This window comes from Chanos chanos, chromosome 11 (assembly GCF_902362185.1).
Source record: "Chanos chanos chromosome 11, fChaCha1.1, whole genome shotgun sequence".
NCBI lineage: Eukaryota > Metazoa > Chordata > Actinopteri > Gonorynchiformes > Chanidae > Chanos > Chanos chanos.
Genome location: NC_044505.1, coordinates 21,355,749 through 21,379,300, shown reverse-complemented (window position 1 = coordinate 21,379,300; position 23,552 = coordinate 21,355,749). Strand labels below are relative to the sequence as shown.

Genomic DNA, 23,552 nt, shown 5'->3' with positions numbered 1-23,552 from the left:
ACAAATTTGGATATACTGAAGCAAAAACCTGATCAATTGCGAAAATAAACAACTTCATCCCTAGTTCAGAGGTGGACAAAGTAAACAACTCCATTACTTGAGTCAAAGGATAAATACCCCTGGTCAAATATTACTCCACTACAAGTAAAAGTTGTTCAGTTCAATTTTTACTTGAGTTAAAGTACTGGAGTACTTGCTTTTAAAAATACTTAAGTATTCAATAGTACATTTTGTTTTTAATGTCATCGCATTGTTGTATTGTTGCAACAATGCATTTACAGAGACTAATGACTCTGAAACAACCTACTGAATGCACTGACTTTCTTGTAGAACCTGTAGAATAAAAAGCTTGTGGAAGATGCTACAAAGCCTATAGAAACACAGTCGAACCAAATGATTCCTCTATAAAAGACAGTGTATAGCTTCAGTTAAACAGGCACTTGGTTAACTCAGATTGGCCTTAAAAGGACAAACACGTCATGATGTTGTAGGCTAGGTTAATTTTACTTCTACTACATAGCATTGTCTGAAATGTGAAACAGCTGGATGACCAGTGTCACCGCTTGATTCCCGCCCCCCTCGTCTTATTGGGACCGGGTCGTACGTGAATCTGCTGACCTTACAAATATTACTGTGCTTACCTGACGAGATTAAAACATATATTTCTGAAAGGATTTTTGTCAGTAACGTTAACTCGGCATTTTCGCTAGCTAACTATTAGTATGCCTCAGCAGTGGATACACACAGGACCCGGTGTTATTCCCCAAATGGTTTTCAAGTCAGCTGGTTTCCGTAAGCATACAGGAAGCAATTAGCTTGGAAACCAGTTGATTTCAAAAATCTCAGACATGGACTTAAGATATGGCCATGGCTGCTCTGGTGAGGAACATTTATCGTCTTTGTCTTCCATTGCAGTAGCAATCAGTAAAACTGCCAAGTTCAGTTGTTGCAGCATGCACTTGACTGACAGCATTGGAGTAGTGTACTGTGATTGGTTTTTCCCCTGTGATGAACACAATATGGCCTATCGCATTTTAGAAAAGAAAATTCGTCCGCTGACTTCAAAGCTATGCGTCAAAGTAAGGAGTAACGAGAATCTTCATAGAAATGTAGAGCAGTGAAAAGTACAATATTTGTATTTCAAATGTAGTGGAGTAAAAGTCATAAGTTTCCAAAAAAATTTTTTTTTTAAGGAAAGTACAGATACTCGAAAAATGTACTTAAGTACAGTACTCAAGTAAATGTACTTCGTTGCTGTCAACCCCTGCCTAGTTCAGATGAGTTGCTCAAAAGACTACTGTGATTGACATGAGTTTTACCCCAAAACTACTATAAAGGGTCGTGTTTATTCGTTAGTGTGGAAAACACAGACTATACACCACAGGCCATCATTTGGGATTTTTATGTTTACTGTTAGGTTATTTATTGACTTGTTTAGTGTCGTGCTAAAATGACATAACTAAAGCATTATCGCCATCTAAAGGGTGTATTCTGTACCAGTACATAATAACTTGTGAATTTTTCATCCCTGTATGTGCTTTTCTTTCGGTGGCTAATTATTATTGTCGGAGCACTCTGTAACCATTTTTGTCTTTTTATTCTCTCTTTTCTTTTTTCTTTTCTTATTTATTTATTTATTTGGCATTTTATTCTCTGCAATCATTTTTGCCATTTTAAATGCATTATGAGTTAGAACGTAATCATCTTAAGCCCAGCTTTTAATTTAGTTTCCAGGGCACCCAAGCGTTACTAGCAGCTCCAGTCAAATGAGGTAAAAGTGGTGCGAACGAATTGTGAATACGGTTTAGATCAGCGCAGGGCCGGCACCAACGGGGAGTAATAGGGGGCCCTGCCCCCACCGATTAAATTTTAATAATAAAAATAAATTATATATAAGTGCTCAAATCCCGCCTCAGTCATTGCACCTTGCTGCTGGCCCTGGATCATAATAAATATAATAATAAAAATAAAGAAATAATATTAAATAAGTGCATTTCAATAGCCAAACTGACTTTAATTGATTGTCTAGTTTTTGCCTGTAGTCTTGAATACCTCTGATCATTTTCGTCGTTTAGTCTTTCTGGTCATTTTGATACATGTTACGTGTACTAATAAAAAATAAGTAAATAATACTAGAGCCAAGTACATTCCAGTAAGAGTTGGTATGACTTCACGGTAAATGTGCAAAGGCAGAGATACTATCCAGACCAAGAACGAACACATTACAGGGCTGATACACTTTATTATAAAAAGGTTTGTTTAAGGGTGGATCTCTCTTAAATCTTTGTCAGTATGTTTAATGATTTACTAAATTAAATACACTTCACTAAGGGTTATAGAATGTAAGTGCCACCCACTAAACCAGTACCAAAGATTCCCTTATCTAGGTATATTAAAAGAAATACTTTATGAATATGACTGGCTGTTTATTGTAACTGAAATAGTAAAGAAAGTTTGATTTAAGTAAAAGAAAGGAAATAAATAAACAAGAAAATAAGAATCACAAATAGATTTTACAGGTATGATGAAAGTCAAAGCTGTATACTTTGTATATTTTGATTAAGTTTTCTTAACAACATGTAGCACGCTGCTGTTTAAGTTTGATGCAAAAAAGTAACTACTGTAGCAGACTTCTATACGCGGTCCACCACAGGAAATAACTGAACAACACCACTGCTTTGCCTTCAGATATTTTACTGCAAGATTATTCAGTGTGAAAGGGACAAATCAGTTTCAAGAAGCGGGTTTAGTGAAAACTCTGAGTTTGTTAACCCTGAGATGAGGGAAACTCTAGGTTTTCCGTTTCAGAAAGCGAGGTAACTCAAACTCCGGCTCAGTTACCGCAGTAACTGACTCTGTGAACCTAACCTGCTCGCTGGCAGGTTCTCTTCAACAAACCCTGAGTTTCTCCCTAGCTCCTCCCTCCGACTGAACCGGAAGCATCTGTAAAACATGGCGTCTCCTTTCGTCGCTAACCCGATCGGTGTTGAAACCAAATTAATTCGCATAGCCTTATGCCGGGAGAAGTTTTTGAGACCCCAATTAGATGTATTATCATTCCCTGATGACTACGTAATCGAGCGTTACCGTTTTTCATCACAATCTATCATTTATCCGAACAACTGCGGCCTACATCTCTAATATTACACACTGTGGACTTCTTGCTCTCAGATCGGAGTAAGTTCTTGGCTCTTCATTTTTTTCTCTGCCGACGGGAGTTTCCTTTATCACACTGGCGACGCCGAGTATATCGGGAAAGCAACTGTTTGTAGAGCCGTGAAAAGTGTCCCTTGTACTTAAACGGCTACTGCACATTTTCCTAGTGTCAGACCTCTAAGGACCATCAAAGAGGAATTACACAGGATTGCAGGCGACTGATGTAGAATCATTCAGTTAAAGGTAACGATATTTTAAATTATATCGTGTTCATGACATTCTGCTGCGACCTCAGACTGGGATCAATCGTTAGTTTTTATGTTGCAGCGTTTCCCAGTGTCATGGGCTGCATGGATGGCACACAGATCCCTATCACTGCTCCTTCAGTTAATGAAGTTGACTATGTGAATAGGAAGTCTTTCCACAGCATTAATGTGCAGGTACACTGACTATTGTCTTACAATAACAAAGACTATACATCACAATATACTGCAACTAATATATCTCGTTCTCTGCACTGTCAAGATCATATGTGATGCAGTGCATTTGATCACAAATGTTGAAGCCAGTGGCCCAGCTCTGTGCGTGATATACAAATGTATCATTAGTGTACCCTGAGCAACAGATTTGCACTTGGTAAGTAAACCTTTGCAGAAATACCATTCCTTGTCTCCCTCTTTTGACACCCTTAAAATGTATCCACTATGTAATTACAGGAGAGTTTGATGGCCACCTGCTTGGTGACAGAGAGTACCCATGCCAGCCCTCTCTGTTGAGCCCTTACCCTGATCCTGAGCTGGGCCCCCAACAACGTTCCAGTGTGGGTTGAGATGACAATAGGCATGCTCAAAGCCCGGCTCCAGTGTCTGCGTAAACTCAGGGTGACCCCAGAGACGGCGTGTGACATTATTTTGCCATGTGTTGTTCTCCATAATAATATTGCCACAATTAGGAGAGCAGCACCCTGCCGCACAAATGAACCACCCTGAGGAAGATGGTCCCATCCACCCTGCAGATGTCCTGGATGGAGGAGCTGTCCGAGAGAATTTGCCAAAAACATTTCACAGATTAAGATAGCACCCACCCCAGCAATCAAATAAAGAAAAATCAGTCACATTTTATTTGGTCTTCTTTATTTCCTACAAATGCAACAATTACTATATTTAGATTGTTCCAACAATTAACAATTCACCTGTGACCATGCACCCACCTCTAACTGCTGTTCCAGTAATTGAATTTCAAGATAGGCCATTTAATCTGCCACTGCAAGTGCATCATTTCTCAGTCAGTTTTAGCCATTTTCCTCTTTAATTCATAACTCGCCATCAATACGTATCAGAATGCATGACAATTATAAAAAGCCATCATCAATGGAGCTCCGATACTACGATTCACCATGGCAACCGGCGAAAACAAAAGTCGTTTTACTTCACCCCACGGCAGTTAGAAATTCTGATACGTATTGATGGCGAGTATGAGCACACTTTGGGGCGGCACGGTGACGCAGCGGGTAGCGCTGTCGCCTCACAACAAAAAGGTGTTTGGTTCGGTTCCCACCTGCATCGGCAAAGGCGAGATAATCGGCGTGGAAGAGAATTGCTACCCGAGTCAATGCATAGGTTTGAATGCAGAAGTTTATTCATTTAACATGTAAGCACACTTTCTTTTAATATTACAGGTGGAAGTGGTGGAATGTAATTGAATAAAATTCTATTTTCCTTCAGGAGCAATCCTACTGGCACAAAGCGCACTTGGTAGCCGCTGAAAATGAAATATAAAAACATAGTTCAAACAGGTAAAACACATTTTGCTTAGACCTATAGGCTCATGATTGTACCTCATTTTGGTTTTAATCATATTTGACATATTAAACAAAGTAAATGTCATTCAGTGGCTATTTCAACTTGGAGTAGCTTTAACCCCCAACAGAATGCTGTTTTAAGACACACAAATGTCCTCTCACCTAATATCCTGCTTAGCAGATTAACATTTGGGCTGTAAATACACCCAGAGATTTTGCCAATTATAGTAGTTTAAAGTATACTGAAACAGAAAGCTGACGGTGATGAAGACACGTTGTCTGCTGTCACAGAGGGATTCAGAGAGGCCTACGGTGGTTTACATGAATATTATGTATGGTAGCTACTGATATTTCTATTAGCCCTATTAAAACGTTTTTACATTCTTGTGTGGAATTTTGAGTTTAAAATGCACATTGAAGGGATGACATGTTCTTATCCTTTTTAACAGAGCATGACTGGGCATCACCAGGAGGAGAGTCCATCAACCTCCACAGCACAGACTGACACAGTGAGATGTTCAATAAATGCCAGGTTAATTCTGCATGTAGATCTGTAGAATTTAATGTCATCTTTATGTTTTCTCAGTTATGAATTAAGGAGGAAAATGGCTAAAAATGACTGAGAAATGATGCACTTGCAGTGGCAGATTAAATGGCCTATCTTGAAATTCAATTACTGGAACAGCAGTTAGAGGTGGGTGCATGGTCACAGGTGAATTGTTAATTGTTGGAACAATCTAAATATAGTAATTGTTGCATTTGTAGGAAATAAAGAAGACCAAATAAAATGTGACTGATTTTTCTTTATTTGACTGCTGGGGGTGGTGCTATCTTAATCTGTGAAATGTTTTTGGCAAATTCTCTCGGACAGCTCCTCCATCCAGGACATCTGCAGGGTGGATGGGACTGTCTTCCTCAGGATTGTTCATTTGTGCAGCAGGGTGCTGCTCTCCTCTAATTGTGGCAATATTATTATGGAGAACAACACATGGCAAAATAATGTCACACGCCATCTCTGGGGTTACCCTGAGTTTACGCAGACACTGGAGCCGGGCTTTGAGCATGCCTATGTCATCTCAACCAGGCTCTAGTCCTGCAGTGGGCCACACTGGAACGTTGTTGGGGGCCCAGCTCAGGGTCAGGGTAAGGGCTCAGAGAGGGCTGGCATGGGTACTCTCTGTCACCAAGCAGGTGGCCATCAAACTCTCCTGTAATTATACAGTGGATACATTTTAATGGTGTTAAAAGAGGGAGACAAGGAATGGTATTTCTGCAAAGCTTTACTTACCATGTGCAAATCTGTTGCTCAGGGTACACTAATGATACATTCGTATATCATGCACAGAGCTGGGCCACTGGCTTCAACATTTGTGATAAAGTGCACTGCATCACATATGATCTTGACAGTGCAGAGAACGAGATATATTAGTTGCAGTATATTGTGATGTATAGTCTTTGTTATTGTAAGACAATAGTCAGTGTACCTGCACATTAATGCTGTGGAAAGACTTCCTATTCACATAGTCAACTTCATTAACTGAAGGAGCAGTGATAGGGATCTGTGTGCCATCCATGCACACTTGGTTTTAAAGGTAGCAAGACAGTTTGCCTCTTTGATTTCTATAGGTAGGCTGTTCCAGAGAAAGGGTGCGCGGTAGGCAAAGGCGTGATGGCCAGCGGACATCTTTTTAACTCTTGGAACAACTAATAATTTAGCATCCTGAGAGCTCAGGGTGCGTTGGTGTTCATAAGGTGTAATTAATTCAGATAAATAGGCCGGTGCAAGCCCATGGAGAATTTTAAATGTTAATAGGAGGACTTTAAAATCAGCCCTCATGTGAATTGGGAGCCAGTGAAGGGAGGCCAGAACGGGAGTGATATGACTGAACTTCCTAGTTCGGGTCAGGATTTTGGCAACAGCATTCTGGATGAGCTGAAGATTTCTGGTACTAGAGGCGGGCAGACCAGAGTACAGAGCATTGCAGTAGTCAAGGCGAGACATGACAAATGCGCGAACAATGGTTTCTGCATCAGCCAAACATAGAGGGGCCTAATTTTGAGGATATTGCAGAGATGATAAAAAGACGTTTTGTAGTGTGGTTAAGTAACATTTTCCAATAAATTGTATAGGAATAGTTTTAATGCGGGCTGCATGGTGGCGCAGTGGGTAGTGCTGTCACCTCACAGCAAGAAGGTTTCAGGTTCAGTTCCCGGCTAGGTGGCCAGGGTCCTTTCTGTGTGGAGTTTGCATGTTCTCCCTGTGTCTGCGTGGATTTCCTCCGAGAGCTCCAGTTTCCTCCCACAGTCCAAAGACATGCTGGTTAGGTGAATTGGAGACACTAAATTGCCCTTAGGTATGAATGTGTTTATCTGTGTATCTGCCCTGCAATGAACCTGTGACCCTTAGATAAGATAATGAATACTTTTAATGCACAATACTTGTCACTTGTACTCGAGTACATTTACAATTTAAAAAGTATACTTATTCTAGACTACACACTTCTTGCCACTTTTATTTAATTTATTAAATTATTTTTATTCACATGTGCACATCTTCTACTATGTCAACTGCTTAGATAGATGTTTATATGACTGTTTTCTTACACACATTGTTGACACAATAGCATTATGAGCGAGAGAGAACATGGAGGGAGCTAGTGTCAGCTAACTGAGCTTCATTAAACAGAGAAGAGTGCTGCCACAACGTTCGTTTCAACGACGGAGAACAAATTTTGGAGATTTCAGATGTTGCACCAAACTTTCAGTAAGCTCTCTGCATGCTCTGGTCTCTGTGTCTTGTGATGGAGTAATAGCAACATTCTCTGTTTCTTATTCTAACGTTCCCAAATAAACAACAGCGGAGAGACCTTCTTACTGGTTGCTTTACGTTATGAAATAAACTCAAAAAAGGTTACCACAACCCACCCCTTGGTATTGGAGCATGGGGACTCTTAGCTACAACCCTGCACACATACAAACTGTAACTTTTTAAAATAAATGTAAAATTACAGAGAATATCACTGAAAGACAAGGTGTTGCCAACTTTAAATGGGTTTGTAATGAATGTCTATTGCACAGCAGTTACGACCCCATCTAGGGTGGGGTGAACATAAATGCATGGGAGAACCTCCTCCCCCTGCCACCAGAGTAAACCCGAACACCAACACTCAACTTGAGAACTACTAGTCAGCTTTTTATTATCATTTAAACTATTATTATCGAAACACAAATGACTTCGGGGCAGAGCCAGGCCAAAATATTAAACAAAACATGTCTAAATAAACGAAAAGGCATATAAGCTTACCTCTCAAAAAGAACACAAAAAGAAATACAAATCAAATTCCCTGCCTCCCTAACTAACATAACAAGGAGAAAACGGAAACAAAATAAATGGCACCCACCTTCTACGGGTGTTGACTGTGTAAAGAAAACAGAAAATAATTCCACACGACTATTTACAAATATTTACAAAGTACACTCCATGTGGACTCACGAGTCCATTAACGTAGCAGAAGGAGTTCGGCAGGAGGATCAGTGTGCTGCCTACAGGGCTGGCTATGGCTCCCTGAAGTATACTGTGGTTCATCTGTATAAAGCCTATTAGTATGGGTGTCAAGCTGATGTAGTTCATTCTGTAACTCCTTATAACTAGTAAATGGCAGCTGTATCTGTATTTCCTGTGTGTCCATTTTAGCATTACTATCACCTAACGGTATCAAGGGTGATACTGCAGGTATACCGGTTTCAACCTCTGTGTGACTTTCAACCAACATTCTACCCTTACCACGCTTTGCAACAACCTCATCAATAACATCATTTAGAAAACAGAACATTGACATTTCTTCATCTTCTAGCTCTAAGTGTGTTTGACAGTTCATGTAACCACAAAGATGCTCAACACAGCTCTCCTCATCATTTCTACTTAGCTGAGTAGAGTCAAGTGCCTCAACTATCCCTACGTTCATAGCGACCTCATAAGCTTCAGTAGCTGTCAGCTGATGAAGCCTCTTCTTGATGGCCCAGACGAGTCTCCCTCTGTCATTGTCAGACATGCTGCACGATGTAAACGCCAAGGGTTCACAGTCCAGTGTTCTTTAGGCTTGAGTCCCCATTTACACTGTTCACCTTGCCTCCTCTGTTACGCACTGGAAACCCCCTTGCTCTGGCAATGTGTAGTCCCTCTGGTCCCAAGGTTCACGTATCACTGGATCAGCAGCCGTCAGTCCACCAGGGGGCGCTGATCCCCCAAGTTTCTGTAACAGGTCCTGCAAGGGAGAACTACTACAGATATTAAAACCTGTTTAAAGAGGAAAAAGTGAGCAGAGGGAGAAAGCGAGACTATCTCTCTCAGGCATTCTCCTTTTCTGCCCGAGAACGCGCACAACGTTCAGTTAGTCTGCATCTCTCCCTCATGTGACCAACATGTACAACAGAAAGAACAGCAAATAAATGAAATAAACACTACACGAACAAATACATTTTTATTCTGGGCACAACCGATATTCTGATACATCTGAATGCAATACAGTATGTAATAAATTATTGTATGAAGTTACTTTCTACTTGAGCAGTCATTTTATGGGATTCTCTTTTACTTATATTCAATTCATTATTTTGATGAGTACTTTTACTTCTACTTGAGTAATTATTGTTATAAAGTAACAATACTTTTACTTGAGTACAGTTTTTGCTTGCTGTACCCACCTCTGAAAGGAAGCGACCTGTCTTAAGGCGTGCTTCAGGGATTGCAATTACGGATTGAATGGAAGAGGTTCACAGGCCTAGTATCTATGCCTCATCTGTCATATCTATTTTTTCTATGATCATCTGGAGGGTGAGGCCAAGGAAGCAGTTAAATACCTTGGGCAGATTTTGAGGACCCAGAATGCATCTTTGCTATTCTCCAAGAATTATATGATTGCTCTGAATCTTAGAGTAGCATTGCAGGAAAGTTTCTTTTCTCTGAAACAAATGGATGGTGAATCCCTGCCTGAGCACTCCCATCTTTTGTTTTGTCTTATGGGTAAGGTGGTTCAAATTTCTCTTGGTGGAGTCCAAAACTCTGGAGTCCTAGTTTGGGATTAGTCAAGGATATGGGAACATATCCTTGACATTACTTTGTGCAGAGAACCAAAACATGTGGTCTGTAATAACCCAAACTATTTTCTCCTAGATGTTCGTGAGTTAGCTAGAGTGGGAAGGCAGATATTAGAAGAGTAAGAGGAGTTTTTCGGTGCCATCATTTTGTACTATACAGCAGTTTTGGGGCTGGTCAGAGACCATGCAGTCTAAATGGGGATTTAAAGGGGATTTTATTGGCTCAATGACTTCACTCATGTGTGCCAAAGCTCTCTTTCTAAATTACTGGGATCCTGTCACTAATTTGGATGTCTCTGTGACATAGTAAATTATAACATCAAACAAATATTTTGTTTGAGTGAGTCCAATGTGAATATTTCGTTTTAACTTCAGTGTGCATTTTGTTCTTTTTATGATACTTCTAGTAAAATTATTTGTATTAATAATTACTTCATATTGTAGTTTTTCCTTTGCAATTTCAGAATTCAGTTTCTGGGTTTCTACTGATGACAAAACTGTACGGATATCATTCATTGATATTTTTATTAGTAATCCAGTGGGACACCAAAGTGCTTTTCTGTAGTCCTCCCATCGTCTACACATCCTCTCGTCCTAGGACTCCTATGGCTCCAGGTTCATAACCCTAACATCTGTTGGTCAGAGCAGGAAATCATCACCTGGTCACATACATCACTTTCCTCTGGTCATCCTGGAATCACACGCACCATCCAACTTCTCACAGCAAAATATTGGTGGCCCACCTTAGTCTCTGACATCCATCAATATGTAAGATCATTTTCCATCTGTGCCAATACCAAGTCCCTGAGGGAGTTCCCTGCTGGCAAATTGCTACCATTACCTATCCCACAAAGACCCTGGTCACACATTGCAGTGGATTTCATCACCGACCTCCCTCTATCTGATGGAAACACCACGGTCTTGGTAGTGGTAGATCGTTTTACGAAAGCTTGGCGATTAATTCCTTTTACCTCTCTTCCTTCTGTCCTCCGCGTTGCAGACACCCTCTTTAACAATGTTTTTCATTGCTTTGGCCTTCCGGAGGATGTCATCTCTGACCGCGGCTCCCAGTTTACCTCATGTGTCTGGAAGGCATTCAAGGAAAGGCTGGGAGTTACGATTAGCTCCACATCTGGTTACCACCCACAGTCTGGCCAGGCGTCCTCTGCTTACCCGGAAGCACGAAATCTTTTGAATATGAAACAGCTTAACGTGCCTTAACATCCCAAAACCACAATCAGTGATCACCATATTTGTCTGAGATCTCACATGTTATAATCACAATATCTGATTAAAAAAAGCAAAATTCAATGAAAGGGGTAACGTGTTGGAAATGATTTATGTGTTTATTTGCATATAGCGTGGGGAAGTGAGATCTGATCTCGAGTGGGCAATCGAGACACGGATTCTAAAGCCAGGTGTAAACGGACGGACTTAGAGCTGTCCACTTGTGATCTGATCACCAGAATTGGATCTTAATGCAAGGTGTAAACAGGGCCTAAGTTTAAACAGTGCAGGTAAAGTAAACATTGCCAACAAGCAGGTAGGCCAGTCCACAATGTGGGATGTGAAGAACTTTGGTTCCACTGGGGATTGAACCCAGGGCCTTCTGCGTGTAAAGCAGACGTGATAACCACTACACTATGGAACCTACATACTACGGCAACTCAGGCATGAATCTCTTAAGAGCCATGTGTGCTACCACTCCTTTCTAAGTTTAATTGAAAGCTAATCCATTTCCCAGAATGTTTAAAATGGACAACGACAACATGTGTCTAATATTAGTTACCTTTGCAATAACCTTGATTTCAAATCTCAAAGTAAAAACCAATGTAGCACTTTTGATTGGTCACTTCTGGACCTTGTGGCCTAGAGCCAATAAGAGTACAGCCTCACCTCTTGGTTAAAGACGATGTTTTTAGAAGAGTGGTGAGCTGTTGGACAACAGAAATGTTTCAGAGCAGACACAAAGTTAAAAATTCACTGAACATAGCATGATTTCCCAGAGAGCCACCTTTTCCCGTGGGTGCATGAGCTCTCGAGCACCCATGGAATCGGTGCCTATGTTTATAATAATATAAGAACACTTCACAAATAATGGCCATTGGTGCATGTTGCAGAGTGTTGAAACCACCACTGACGACAGGAGGAAAAACTACTCGAGCTGCACCAAGGTTGCCTCCCTCTTATGCTTTGCTTAGATGCTTCCACTGTGTGAAGGACGACTTTGCAGTCATGGAATAAAAGGCATGACACATGCAGTATGATGCCAAAGAATGTAGATGTAATTTTTTCCAAATGATGGTTCTCCAAGTGTTGGTTGTCCAAAACCAGGTGGTAACAAGTGGAACCAAAAAAAAAAAAAAATACCATGAAGAAGAAGAAGAAGAAGAAGAAGAAGAAGAAGAAGAAGAAAAAGAAGAAGAATAGTAACAATAACAATAACAATCATAATAATAATAATAATAACAATAAATGGAACAAAAATCCAACTATTGGATTTGGAACTATTGAACAAACTGAATTTCAAAACAAAAATATATGCCTTAACTCAATTACTATGCTTGAACAATTCTCATGCTACCTCAAAACCACCATGATTGGGTTACTCTGGGGTTTTTAAGGCCTAGGGAGAAACTATCTTTAAGTGAACAAAAATTAATTCATCACAAAGAAAATAAAAACATATTGCCAATCTACAAAACTTTACAGCTGTAATGAGTTAAAATTAGTCGTTCATGAAAATAATACACAATCAGAAATGTATAAATTAATATTTTGAAATGCCTACGTCAATTATTATTCAAGCAATTTTAAAATCCACCCTATATCTTCTACCAACATAGACATCCCACAGGAACAGCATCATCCGCCAAAACTACAAGAAACTTCGGGTCTTTCCCCTCATGTGACAATGGCTGCATCTACGCCGTAAGTGACGACCAGAATTCATTGTTGTTTTGCGAAGGTGTATAATGATGGAATCCAAATAAACTTCCTACCCATTTAGTTGGCCACCCTAAACATCAGAAAAGTTTGCATTTATTTTAGTTATGTTTTCCATTGTACATGCCACTATTGCAGACCATGTTTACCACCGTTTGTCTGTATACCACGATTGAGCATAATTAAACATCTTTGTTAAACCAAGCATTACATTGGCTATTCATTATATACTGGAACGGACAGTAGCTCCATTATGCACTGACTTTTACACTCAATTCAAAGCATCAAGCACCAAGCCAGGAATGAGGATTGCATCTCCTGCAAGAGACCAGATGCTGTCAGTTATTACAGTGGATGTGAGGAGAACCCTGCAGATGGATAACTCACACAAAGCTTCTGGCTCAAACAAAATGCCCGGTCGACCACTCAAGGAGTGCAGTCACTAGCTCCCAGATATCTTTGTGGGCATCATCAACACCTGCCTGGTGCCAGCTGCTGCTGTGACATGATTCATTTTAGCCACCATCATCCCAGTGCCAAAGAAGTCTCTGTTTGCATGCCTTTGACCACTGCCCCATTCCACTAACCCTGATATTGGGAAGTGCTTTAAGTAATTGATCATAGCAGCATGACATTCATTCCAGTCTGACCTGTATGTGTACCAGCAAAACTGCTCCACCGGGGACAATATCTTATTTGCGATTCCCCATGGCCTCATCACTCCTGTATAACAAAAATGTTAGAAGACTGTTTATCGATTTAGACAGCTCAGAAGATCCCATTGTTCACATTGTTGTTTCATTTTTTTTGTATTTTTTGTCACTCTCTGTCTCTTTCTCTCTCTCTCTCTGTATATCAGACACTGATGATCTGGTGTATGTGAGTTCTCAGCGGCCCTTCTCTCCCTCTGAGTACACACAGCTTATTATTATTCCGATGTTTCATTGAGTCTCCTGATCTATAGCGTCACTGTCCACGGTGTGGAAACCGCTCCACCTCAGGCAGAAAGGTGCTGGAGCAGGTGGTGACAACTGCCTGGTTCACGGTCAAGGGTTTTCTTGCTATCAAGATCACCCACACCATGTGGTTTACAAGGAAGGCCTATGGTACCAGGATGGATCCCTTTCACTCCTCCCATGAACTGTTTACATCCCTCCTACCAGGAAGAAAGTTAAGCAGTATCTGGGCCAAAGCCATCAGATTCAAGAACACTTACTTCCCACAGGCTGTCCAGAACACTTAAACGTAATTTCAAAACCCTGTGAAATGAAAAGTGTTCTTTTTCAGGAATCAATAATCTTGTAATAGCAATATAGATGTGGATGAAAAATTTCTGAAGATGTTCGTGCACTTTCTCCCCTCCAACTCCTAATCACATTTTCTGTGCTGGTTCCTGATGGTCCAGTCTCAGATAAATCTGTAGCTTCACTGGTTTTGCCCTGTAGTCTCTCTCCTTTCTTCAGTGCTATGGAACTTGTATAGGTCTTGTAAATACAACATATTACATTTATTCTACAGTAGTGCTATAATTCCCCCAAAGCCCAGGCAGAAACAAGTGACTTTCTTGCAACTGATTTATTTGGATGTTTCTCTCCAAACCAACCATGAAAACTAAATGCACAGTATTGATGAAAAATATACAGACCACATTAGCTTAACATGAAAGAACATGCATGGCATGTTGAATGACATTTTATCAAAATAAAATACAGACAAACAAAACAAGTATGTCATTGTCTGCATGCTACAAAGGGAATAGTCTTACAACCTTCTTTATATCCATTTACATCTCAGTAAAATCTGTCATAACAAAGATAAACCTTCACTGCAAATCTGCAACGTCCATGCTCACTGTTTCCTGATCTTTTCTAAAATCTTACCCATGTGAGAGCTGCCCAATGGGATTTACACGTAACTGAGCTTTCAAAATGAAAGTAAAGTAAAAATATCACTTGTACTAAACAAAATAAATAACAAATGCAATTTAGATAAATTCTTAATTATGAATTTAGTCTTAAAATGGTAAACAAATGATGTAAATTTCATAAACAATATAATGACAACAGTTACAAGTACAGTTATATAATAATCTGAAGATCCAGGAAAGTTCCGTAGACCCTTAGGACAGAAACAGAGTGTCTCTGATAGGGAGTCTGGAGGAGGGGAATCTGTCCCTGGAACAAGAGAACCTCACACTGTCAGACGGAGGAGAAAATGATTGTCATGTCAAGAGTGCAACCTAAGAAGATTAAACTGGGATGTCATTTTTCAGTAAATAGTGACTGGACACTTCATTATTGCCACCACTGGCTTGGATTTCTTTGTATAATGTATAAGGGTGTTAAAAAAAAAAGCCATTTCACTCGGATTAGAAATTTTCATTAAATTACACTCCATCCACTTACTCCAGATGTTCTAAGAGTGTCCGAGAGATCTTGAAGCATTTTATGTGGGTTAAGTCACTACAGTTTAAAGGAATTAAAATGAAAGTGGTGAACAGTAATAATAGTTGCAGGATGATTCCATTTAACAGAAAATTAAAACATGCTCTCCTTGTCGCTCTTTTTCTTTAAGTACTGGGCTCCATGCCAGTCCTCCCATTCAGTGAATAAACAGGAAGTTACCTGAATGTTACATGTGTGCCAGATAGTTGGTCACCCCAGCCGACGGTAACTTGGAGATACAGAGAAAGGAAAGAGTAAAAAAAAAAACCCTAATGTATCAAAAATAATACTAAATTCATATACAAGAAAGATAGATCTTATTTCACTCCAGTAAACATAGTATCAAAAATGCAAACAATAACTTCCAAGAAAAGTGCATTTGAAGTCAGCAGTGGGATGCTTAGGTGGCACAGTGATACATTATACAGAACTACTCAAACCTCAGCAATAGTGATGGATGAGTTTGGGGGATCAGCCATACAGACTATGTTCTGTATCATTTCTGTTTCGTCGATCTTTTTCTTGAGAGACTGCATTCTGTACACTGTTAAACAGTAGGGTGAGTTTGTCTCTCATGAAGCAGGTCTCATTTTTACTGAGCAGCACCTAAATCCAGATGAGCAAGTGACACCGACAGTGGCAGGTACCCAAAATTCCATCCCTCCTCATGAAATCTGTAACACTGACTTCTGTTTTGTGTTGTATGTACTTAAAAACAAACTGCACAGAGATTCTTTCATTTGCTGAGCTGTTAATGTTCTTTGTTAGCTGTTAATGTTGTCACTGATTCATCTATGTACAGGTTTATTGTATTAGACTTCATGTCTCTTATCTCAACAGACTTCCTTGTTTAGGTCCAACCGGTGTAACGACAGTGCATATTTTCTTTGTCGTGTTGTTTGAACGCGAATGCTCCTCAGACATCTGACACCCTTTTTGACTGCATGCCATAACTGATCTGAGTTGTGTTGAATTACAGTACAAGCAGATTTCACTGTGTAGAGTTAAACTGAAGTTTTTAGAAAACTAATGACAAAAGCAATTGTCAGCTCCCTCTGTCAACGAGTTTCTGTCATTAGTCCTGACTTTTTTTTTTCCTTTTTTTTTTCTATTTTTCTAACATACTCCATAATGATCAAATGTGAAGGTGCTGGGTGTTGTAATTTTGTAATGATTTTAACACGTAATGAAAGAGGGTAAATCCTTGAACTGAAGCTGCCTCTGGATTCAGGGTATAAGATTTATTTTATTTGCGATGGACTGGCGACCTGTCCAGGGTGTTTCCCCGCCTTTCGCCCTATGAGCCCTGGGATAGGCTCCAGCACCCCCTCCTAATCAGGATAAGCGGCTAAGATAATGAGTGAGTGAGTGAGTGAGTGATTTACTTTGCTATGAACAGGTGTCACGCCCTTTAATCAAAAGCGAAAGCCTCAAGCATCTCGACAAACTGGCAAGGGAGCGCCTGTCACTGTCGACAGAATATTTTAAAACAGACGGTACGTGTGTGGCGGTCTCGCGGGGGCACATTGATACAGGTGAGTAATCAAAGCCAAGGCCACGATATGAAAAGTGACTTTACGTTCTCACAAGAGGGTGCGTGTTTTAAAATTCAGAGAACATATTTCGTTAAACAAGAGATTGTAAGAAATCAGCGGGGCATATAAAACCGCCTGAAGTGAGAGACATGCTACATCCGCTTGGATGGCATAAAACCAAGTACGCTACTTCAACTGAAAGATTACTGCAATCATCCTGGAACCGAAAACTAGCTGAAAATAACACGAATCTGCGCGAAGTGTTGTTCATTTTTCATGTCTGAGCTGTTTTGCCAACGCCGTGATGTGGTTATTGTCCTAATCGGTTGTCGCTTAAAAAAAGTATATGAATGAGACGGGAAAGATCTTTGAAGTCTTAGATTCTAACACATTCATTCTCTCTCTCTCTCTCTCTCTCTCTCTCTCTCTCTCTCTCTCTCTCTCTCTCACGCACACACACACCACACACACACACACACACACACACTCTTGGGGTTTACAGTATGTGTTACTCTCTGCATTAAAATACCAACACGACATTTTCATAATCTCTGTAACTGTGAGTGAATGCACATATTTCAGCCATCTCTGGAATTTACAGGTCAGTGTGGTCTTGGTTATTTCCCTGTAGGAACAAGGGGAAAACAATAACAAGACTGACAAAATTAACTGACTGCAAACCTGAATCTTACTGGTAGACAAGTGTGGTGGATAAGAGTGTGACAAATGTTGAAAGATACAAATACTACCCAGATGCAGTAATGAATGCGTTTTAAAGCTAACTGACATTTCTTTGAGGATTCTACACATTAGTCGAAGCTAAGAAAATCGGCAGCATAAAGGTTTGACACCGTGTCATTCAAAAGTATTCTGTGTACTGAATAATATTTATAGCATGCACTGTTTGCTGATAATTAGTAAACACACAAAAAAAAACTTGTTCTCCCTGTCTTACACTGAAGAACTCTCATTGAACAAGCTGATTTGATTGTAAAGCCATGGTTATGATGATTAAATGATTTAAGCTTTTTTTTCCCCAGAGTATCCCACTGATGCAGTGAGAACGAAACGCGGTTGCGTCTACCCCTGAGTAATACCAAATATAACAGTATTCCAATAAACAAATTGACTTTGGACTTAATTAACTCAGTTTTTAGGCAGTACCCTAAAAGCTGAGTTAAGAAGCTTGTACTATTCGCTCGTTTACGCTTTATTTTTGTAGTACTATATAAGTTAAGATTGTTAATAATTAAATACTAACATATGAAATTTTACACTCAAGTTAAGCTAAAGTGCTGTCGTGGAGATGCAGAGCACATTGCATAGTCGACTGTGATCTTGGATCTCAATCAGCTGGTCTTCAGCATCAGAGAAAATGTTTATTCACATAGGTATGTGGGGCAGAGCGAAGTCATCATTTTGGTGTGACGCCTCATTAGTGAAAAACAGTAGTTTTACTAATTCCTGTATAAGTAACAGTGGGAGCAGCTAGGGATAGAGCAGCCGGTGGCTACTACGGAGAGAACGCGACGTCTCAATGAGCTCCAACTGTTCTCCTTCACTTCATCCATGTAAACAGAGAAAGGGCTTTCTATCAGGTTTATGTATCTCTGAATGGCAGCATTTTGAGAGATTTTGAAAGTGTTGGCTAAATTCCCTGATCAGTGATGTAGCTCCTGTAACATCTTTTCCCATCTTTCAAGGAATGCTGGCATTTGGAAATTTCCAAGAGACTGGCCAACTGTCCGGCGGTTCGGTCGCTGATATGTCTCCCAAAACGCTTCACAGCAAACAATTTGATTCGCGCATATCTAGCATGCTTTGTTCAGCGTGGTTAACTCGCCAGTCAGGTTAACTAACATGGAAAACTGCCAAACGTAATTGTTATGGTTAACGCTGCACAGTAATCACACTTATAGAAATGTGGCCCACTTCCCAGGAGCTTACCATTGCATTAACCACGCAGTGTTGCTCAGATCATCAAGGATCAGAACTTTTCCTCTAAAAATATATTACAGGTCTCATGAAACAGATTCGTTTTAGAGTGGAGTTTAGAATAAATCATCACCAGGGGTGGACAGTAACGAAGTACATTTACCTTAGTGCTGTACTTAGGCCTAAGTACATTTTTCAAGAATCTGTACTTTACTTGAGTGTTATTTTTTTGGAAACTTAGCATTTTTACTCCACTACATTTGAAAGACTTTTCACTCCACTACATTCGTGTGAAGGTTCTGGTTACACATTACTTTGAAGCTTTGAAGTCAGCGGACGATTTTTTTTCTAAAATGCGATAGGTCATATTGTGTTCCTCACAGAATAAAAAACAATCACAGTAAATTACTCCAATGCTGTCAGTCAAGTGCCTGCTGCATTTTTTTAACAATTGAACTTGACGGTCTTACTGATGGCTACAACTATGGCAGATAAAGATAATAAAGATAATAAAGAGGTTCCTTACCAGAGCGCCATGGCCATATCTTAAGTCCATGTCTGAGATTTTTTTTTAAATCAACTGGTTTTCAAGTTAACATACATGGTCGCGTGCTGTGTTCGCCTAACTTTTTTCGTAGGTGTCTGTCATGCGGTGCTCACTGCTCACTTACAATCATATTCGCGCAGCAGATATGAGATGCGACTTGAAATTCGCGATTAATATGTTTGTGAATGTGTGCCTGTTTAACAGAAGCTATACACTGTCTTTCATAGAGGAATCATTCGATTCAACTGTGTCTCTATAGGCTTTGTAGCCTATTCCACAAGCTTTTTATTCTACGGGTTCTACAAGCAAGTCAGCGCATTCAGTAGGTTGTTTCAGAGTCATTAGGCTCTGTAAATGCATTGTGGCAATAATATAATGCATTGACGTTAAAAAGCAAATGTACCCTTGAATACTTCAGTATTTCTGAAAGCAAATACTCCAGTACTTTAACTCAAGTAAAAATTGAACTGAACAACTTTTACTTGTATTGGAGTAATGTTTGACCAGGAGTATCTATACTTTGACTCAAGTAATGGAGTTGTGTACGTTGTCCACCTCTGATCATCACACATACGGAAAACGTGCATGATTCGTCGCTCTTCACAACTAATTCCGAGAGGAATGTCTGAATTTCTCATTGATGAGTGATCTCCTACAAATTATGTTGATAGTTTTCACCAGTGCATAGCTTAGAAAAACTAGTGATGCTTCCTTCCATTATGTATCTTTGTGTTATACTAGTTCCGTACTACAGCAAATGATTTATGACAAACTAAACAGATACACTTGCCTCTAAACTCTGTGAAAATGTATTCACTTTGGAATGACCTGTGTTCACTTCTAACTTTCGGTTTCTTTAGTACCTGAGGAGGGGAAAGAGAAGGAGAGGAGGAGAAGGTATAGCTCATCTCTCTTTGATGCGATTTTACGTGATGGTGGCACTCGCTGCTCTAAATATTAATCTTTTATTTAAAACAAAATCATAAGAGCGGGCAGCTCCGCAAGTGCCCTCACACACCAATTGGGCGAACGGATCAGTTTTTAGATCACTTGTTTGGTCATCAGGGCGGCTGAAGTTTTGTTTGCAAAACTGACAAGATTTCCTTGACAAATATGAAGGGTAGAAATACAATCCAGACCACAAACAGAAAGATTATACGGTTGATAAACTGTTTTTGATATATAAAGTGTTTCAATAAAAGTAGAATTGTAGGACAAACTGTGCAACATGTAAAGATGACAAATAGACCTCTTACATTAAAAAAATGTACAATTTGTTTTCACGATGAACTTTATATATATGTAAAAATACACACACACACACACTCACACATCACTGCAGTGCGACCCCTCTGTGTTGTGTTTTATATACGTGTGTGTGTGTGTGTGTGTGTGTGTGTAACGACCTCGTCTCCTCCCTCACCAACTCCAGCCATTCAGCGGTCAGCGTCACCGGTTTACTAATCATCGGCCTGTCCCCTCATCATTCACACCTGTGTTCACTTTGTTTTCCCTGATTCCCCCTCTTTATTGACTTCACTGTTTCTCTCCGTCGCCGCGAAGTCTACACTTTCCCTATGTGTATTCTGAGCGCTCTGAAATTTATTTGGATATTTCTAGAGTTATTCTGTGTTGCTTTCCTGTTTGTTTTCTATTCAGTGTTGGAATTTGTGTTTATTTGTACTCGCCTGGTTTACATTAAAATATATGCATCTCTGCACTTGCGTCCGGCTTCCTGGTGACTTCGTGACAGTGTGTGTGTGTGTGTTAATATATATATGTGTGTGTGTGTGTGTGTGTTTATATTTACACACACACACACACACGCCACACACACACACACACACACCCACACACACACATATATATATATATATATATATATATATGATAATGACCGAATTAGTGTTTTTAAATAATCAAAAAGTCCTTATTTGTTTAATGTAACTGTGCTGTGGCAACTGATGAGTAAATTGTATTTTTTTTTTTTTTTAAGGACAGAAATGTTGATCACCATATGGATGTGGGTGTTTGTGTCTGTGCCATTTTGTCATGCCACAGGTAAGTCTGTCTATTTGTAAAATCCTAAAAATCCTACATCCATGGTTTGAATTTGAAGTTCCAAGACATGAACGGTTTCTACACATTCTCCTTTGCTAGTTCCAGATACATTTTCCGTGGTGGTTCCTCATGGTCAAGTCTCAGCCAAATTGGGATCCTCTGTGGTTTTGCCCTGTAGTCTCTCTCCTTCCTTCAGTGCTGTGGAGCTGGAGGTGAGCTGGTACAGGCCCAGTAAATTCAACACCCTAGTTTTATTGTACAAGGATCTGAAGATCCAGGAGAGTTCTGTAGACCCTCAGTACAGGGAAAGAGTGTCTCTGATAGGGAGTCTGGAGGAGGGGAATGTGTCTCAGAAACTGGAGAACATCACACAGTCAAACAGAGGAGAATATGAGAGCTATGTCAGTCGTGGAACTTGGTATGACAAGGGTACAACATCACTCTCTGTAAATGGTAAGTAGATACAGTTGGTCACTGCAAACAGTGTCTTGGATTTTAGTGAATTTATCTTAAAGATTTAAAAAAGTACAAAGGCTTTGGTTTCAAAAACTCCACATTTCTGTTGGATTTTTTTTTCTACGTAAGCTCTGTCAGACCCAATGAAGCTTCATTTCTTTTCTGAGGTTCTCATAGTCAATTTTTTAGATGACTCTTCTAAGATTGCCAAAGATATCATTAAATATTTTTTTACTTTTATGTTATTGAAACTTGCAGGAATTGAAACAAATGCAATAAGCTTATATTTGCCAGATTACTCTTTTCACAAAAGAATAAAAACAACCTCTCCTTATGTCTCTCTTTCTCTCAATCCTGGGCTCTCTACCAGTTTATGCTCTGTGGAGCATAAAATATATATGTTTAAATTATGGGAGGATTAAATGTTATACAAGTTTAAATGATGTGCTACATTACAAAATTATTTACCCTTTTTCTTCTTTCAATCTCTGTATCAGATAGTGATGATCTGGTGAGTGTGAGTTCTTGGCTGCTCTTCTCTCCCTCTGAGTCAGAGTGGATCTCCTGCTCTGTCAGTTTATCTGATCAGGAGAAGAGAGAGGGCAGAGTTGTACCACACAGGACAAAAATATCAAACTGTGCAACACAGCCAACAATATTGGATCCTGCAGCATCCAAACCCTGTGAGTCCAACCTGATATTAAAACCATAATAAAATCATCAATCTGCTTTAGAAAACATAGTCAAAAGGAAGAGTGCTAATCGTCCCTAACATTAGGCTTTGTTTCACTTATTAGCACATATTTTTCAGATATAATGACATTTTTAAACAGAAGTCTCTTTGTGTGTGTTTGTTGAAGCATGGAGAGCATTTATTGTCATGGCGGTCATCAGTCTGTTGACCTTCAGTGTCTTATTCATCCTTCTCTTCATTTTATACAAGAAGAGAGGTAAGGAGTTTCTATTTATAAATAGTTAAATTCATATACAGTATGTAACTCCATACATTGTAGTTTCAACAAGCAGTTATCTTTTGGACAAAAAAGTCTAATAAACAGACCATGTAAGACATGGGTGTGGACGTTTATCTATGTAGGTAACTCTGCATCTCACTCTGACCATCTCTATTTACATAAAATACCTGATAAATGTGTTAGATTGTCAAGACAGAGCCCATAATTTGATTCTGGAAAAAGTATACAAGCAATTTATGATCATTTTTATACATTTCTCCTTTCCTAAATCCAGAAATATTCTCAATGTGTGGTTTTGCCCTGTGATTTCTCTCCTCTGTGTAGCCGGAGGTGTGTTGGTATAGGCCCAATAAATTCCACACTCCAACTCAGTTAAACAATGAGACACAGATCCAGCAGACTCCTGCAGAAACTCAGGCAGGGAGTCTCTGAAAGGGAGTGCAAAAGAGAGCAACCTGTTTCTGAAACTGGAGAACCTCACATAAGCAGAACCTCACAAAAGTCTAGTAAAAGAACTAGGTATGACAGGTGTACAATGTCACTCACAGTAATTACAGTAATAGCAGTGGAACAGATTTACTTAGCTAGGTTTTTTTAGGA

The 23,552-nt window shown here is 39.7% G+C and overlaps 1 protein-coding gene and 1 non-coding gene across 2 annotated transcripts in view; one reads left to right on the top strand and one right to left on the bottom strand.

Moving 5' to 3' along the window:
• LOC115823837 (butyrophilin-like protein 2) overlaps positions 1-23,384 on the top strand; it is a 42,111-nt gene extending 18,727 nt beyond the window's left edge. The window contains exons 7-10 of the mRNA XM_030787860.1: positions 20,322-20,358; positions 21,719-21,975; positions 22,476-22,489; positions 23,277-23,384. Of these exons, the coding sequence (XP_030643720.1) occupies positions 20,322-20,358; positions 21,719-21,975; positions 22,476-22,489; positions 23,277-23,384 (416 nt within the window). The remainder of the gene's footprint in view (positions 1-20,321; positions 20,359-21,718; positions 21,976-22,475; positions 22,490-23,276) is intronic.
• trnav-uac (transfer RNA valine (anticodon UAC)) lies at positions 11,633-11,705 on the bottom strand. Its single transcript has one exon. It is a non-coding gene; the product is annotated as a tRNA-Val (tRNA).
• Positions 23,385-23,552: the final 168 nt, after the last annotated feature.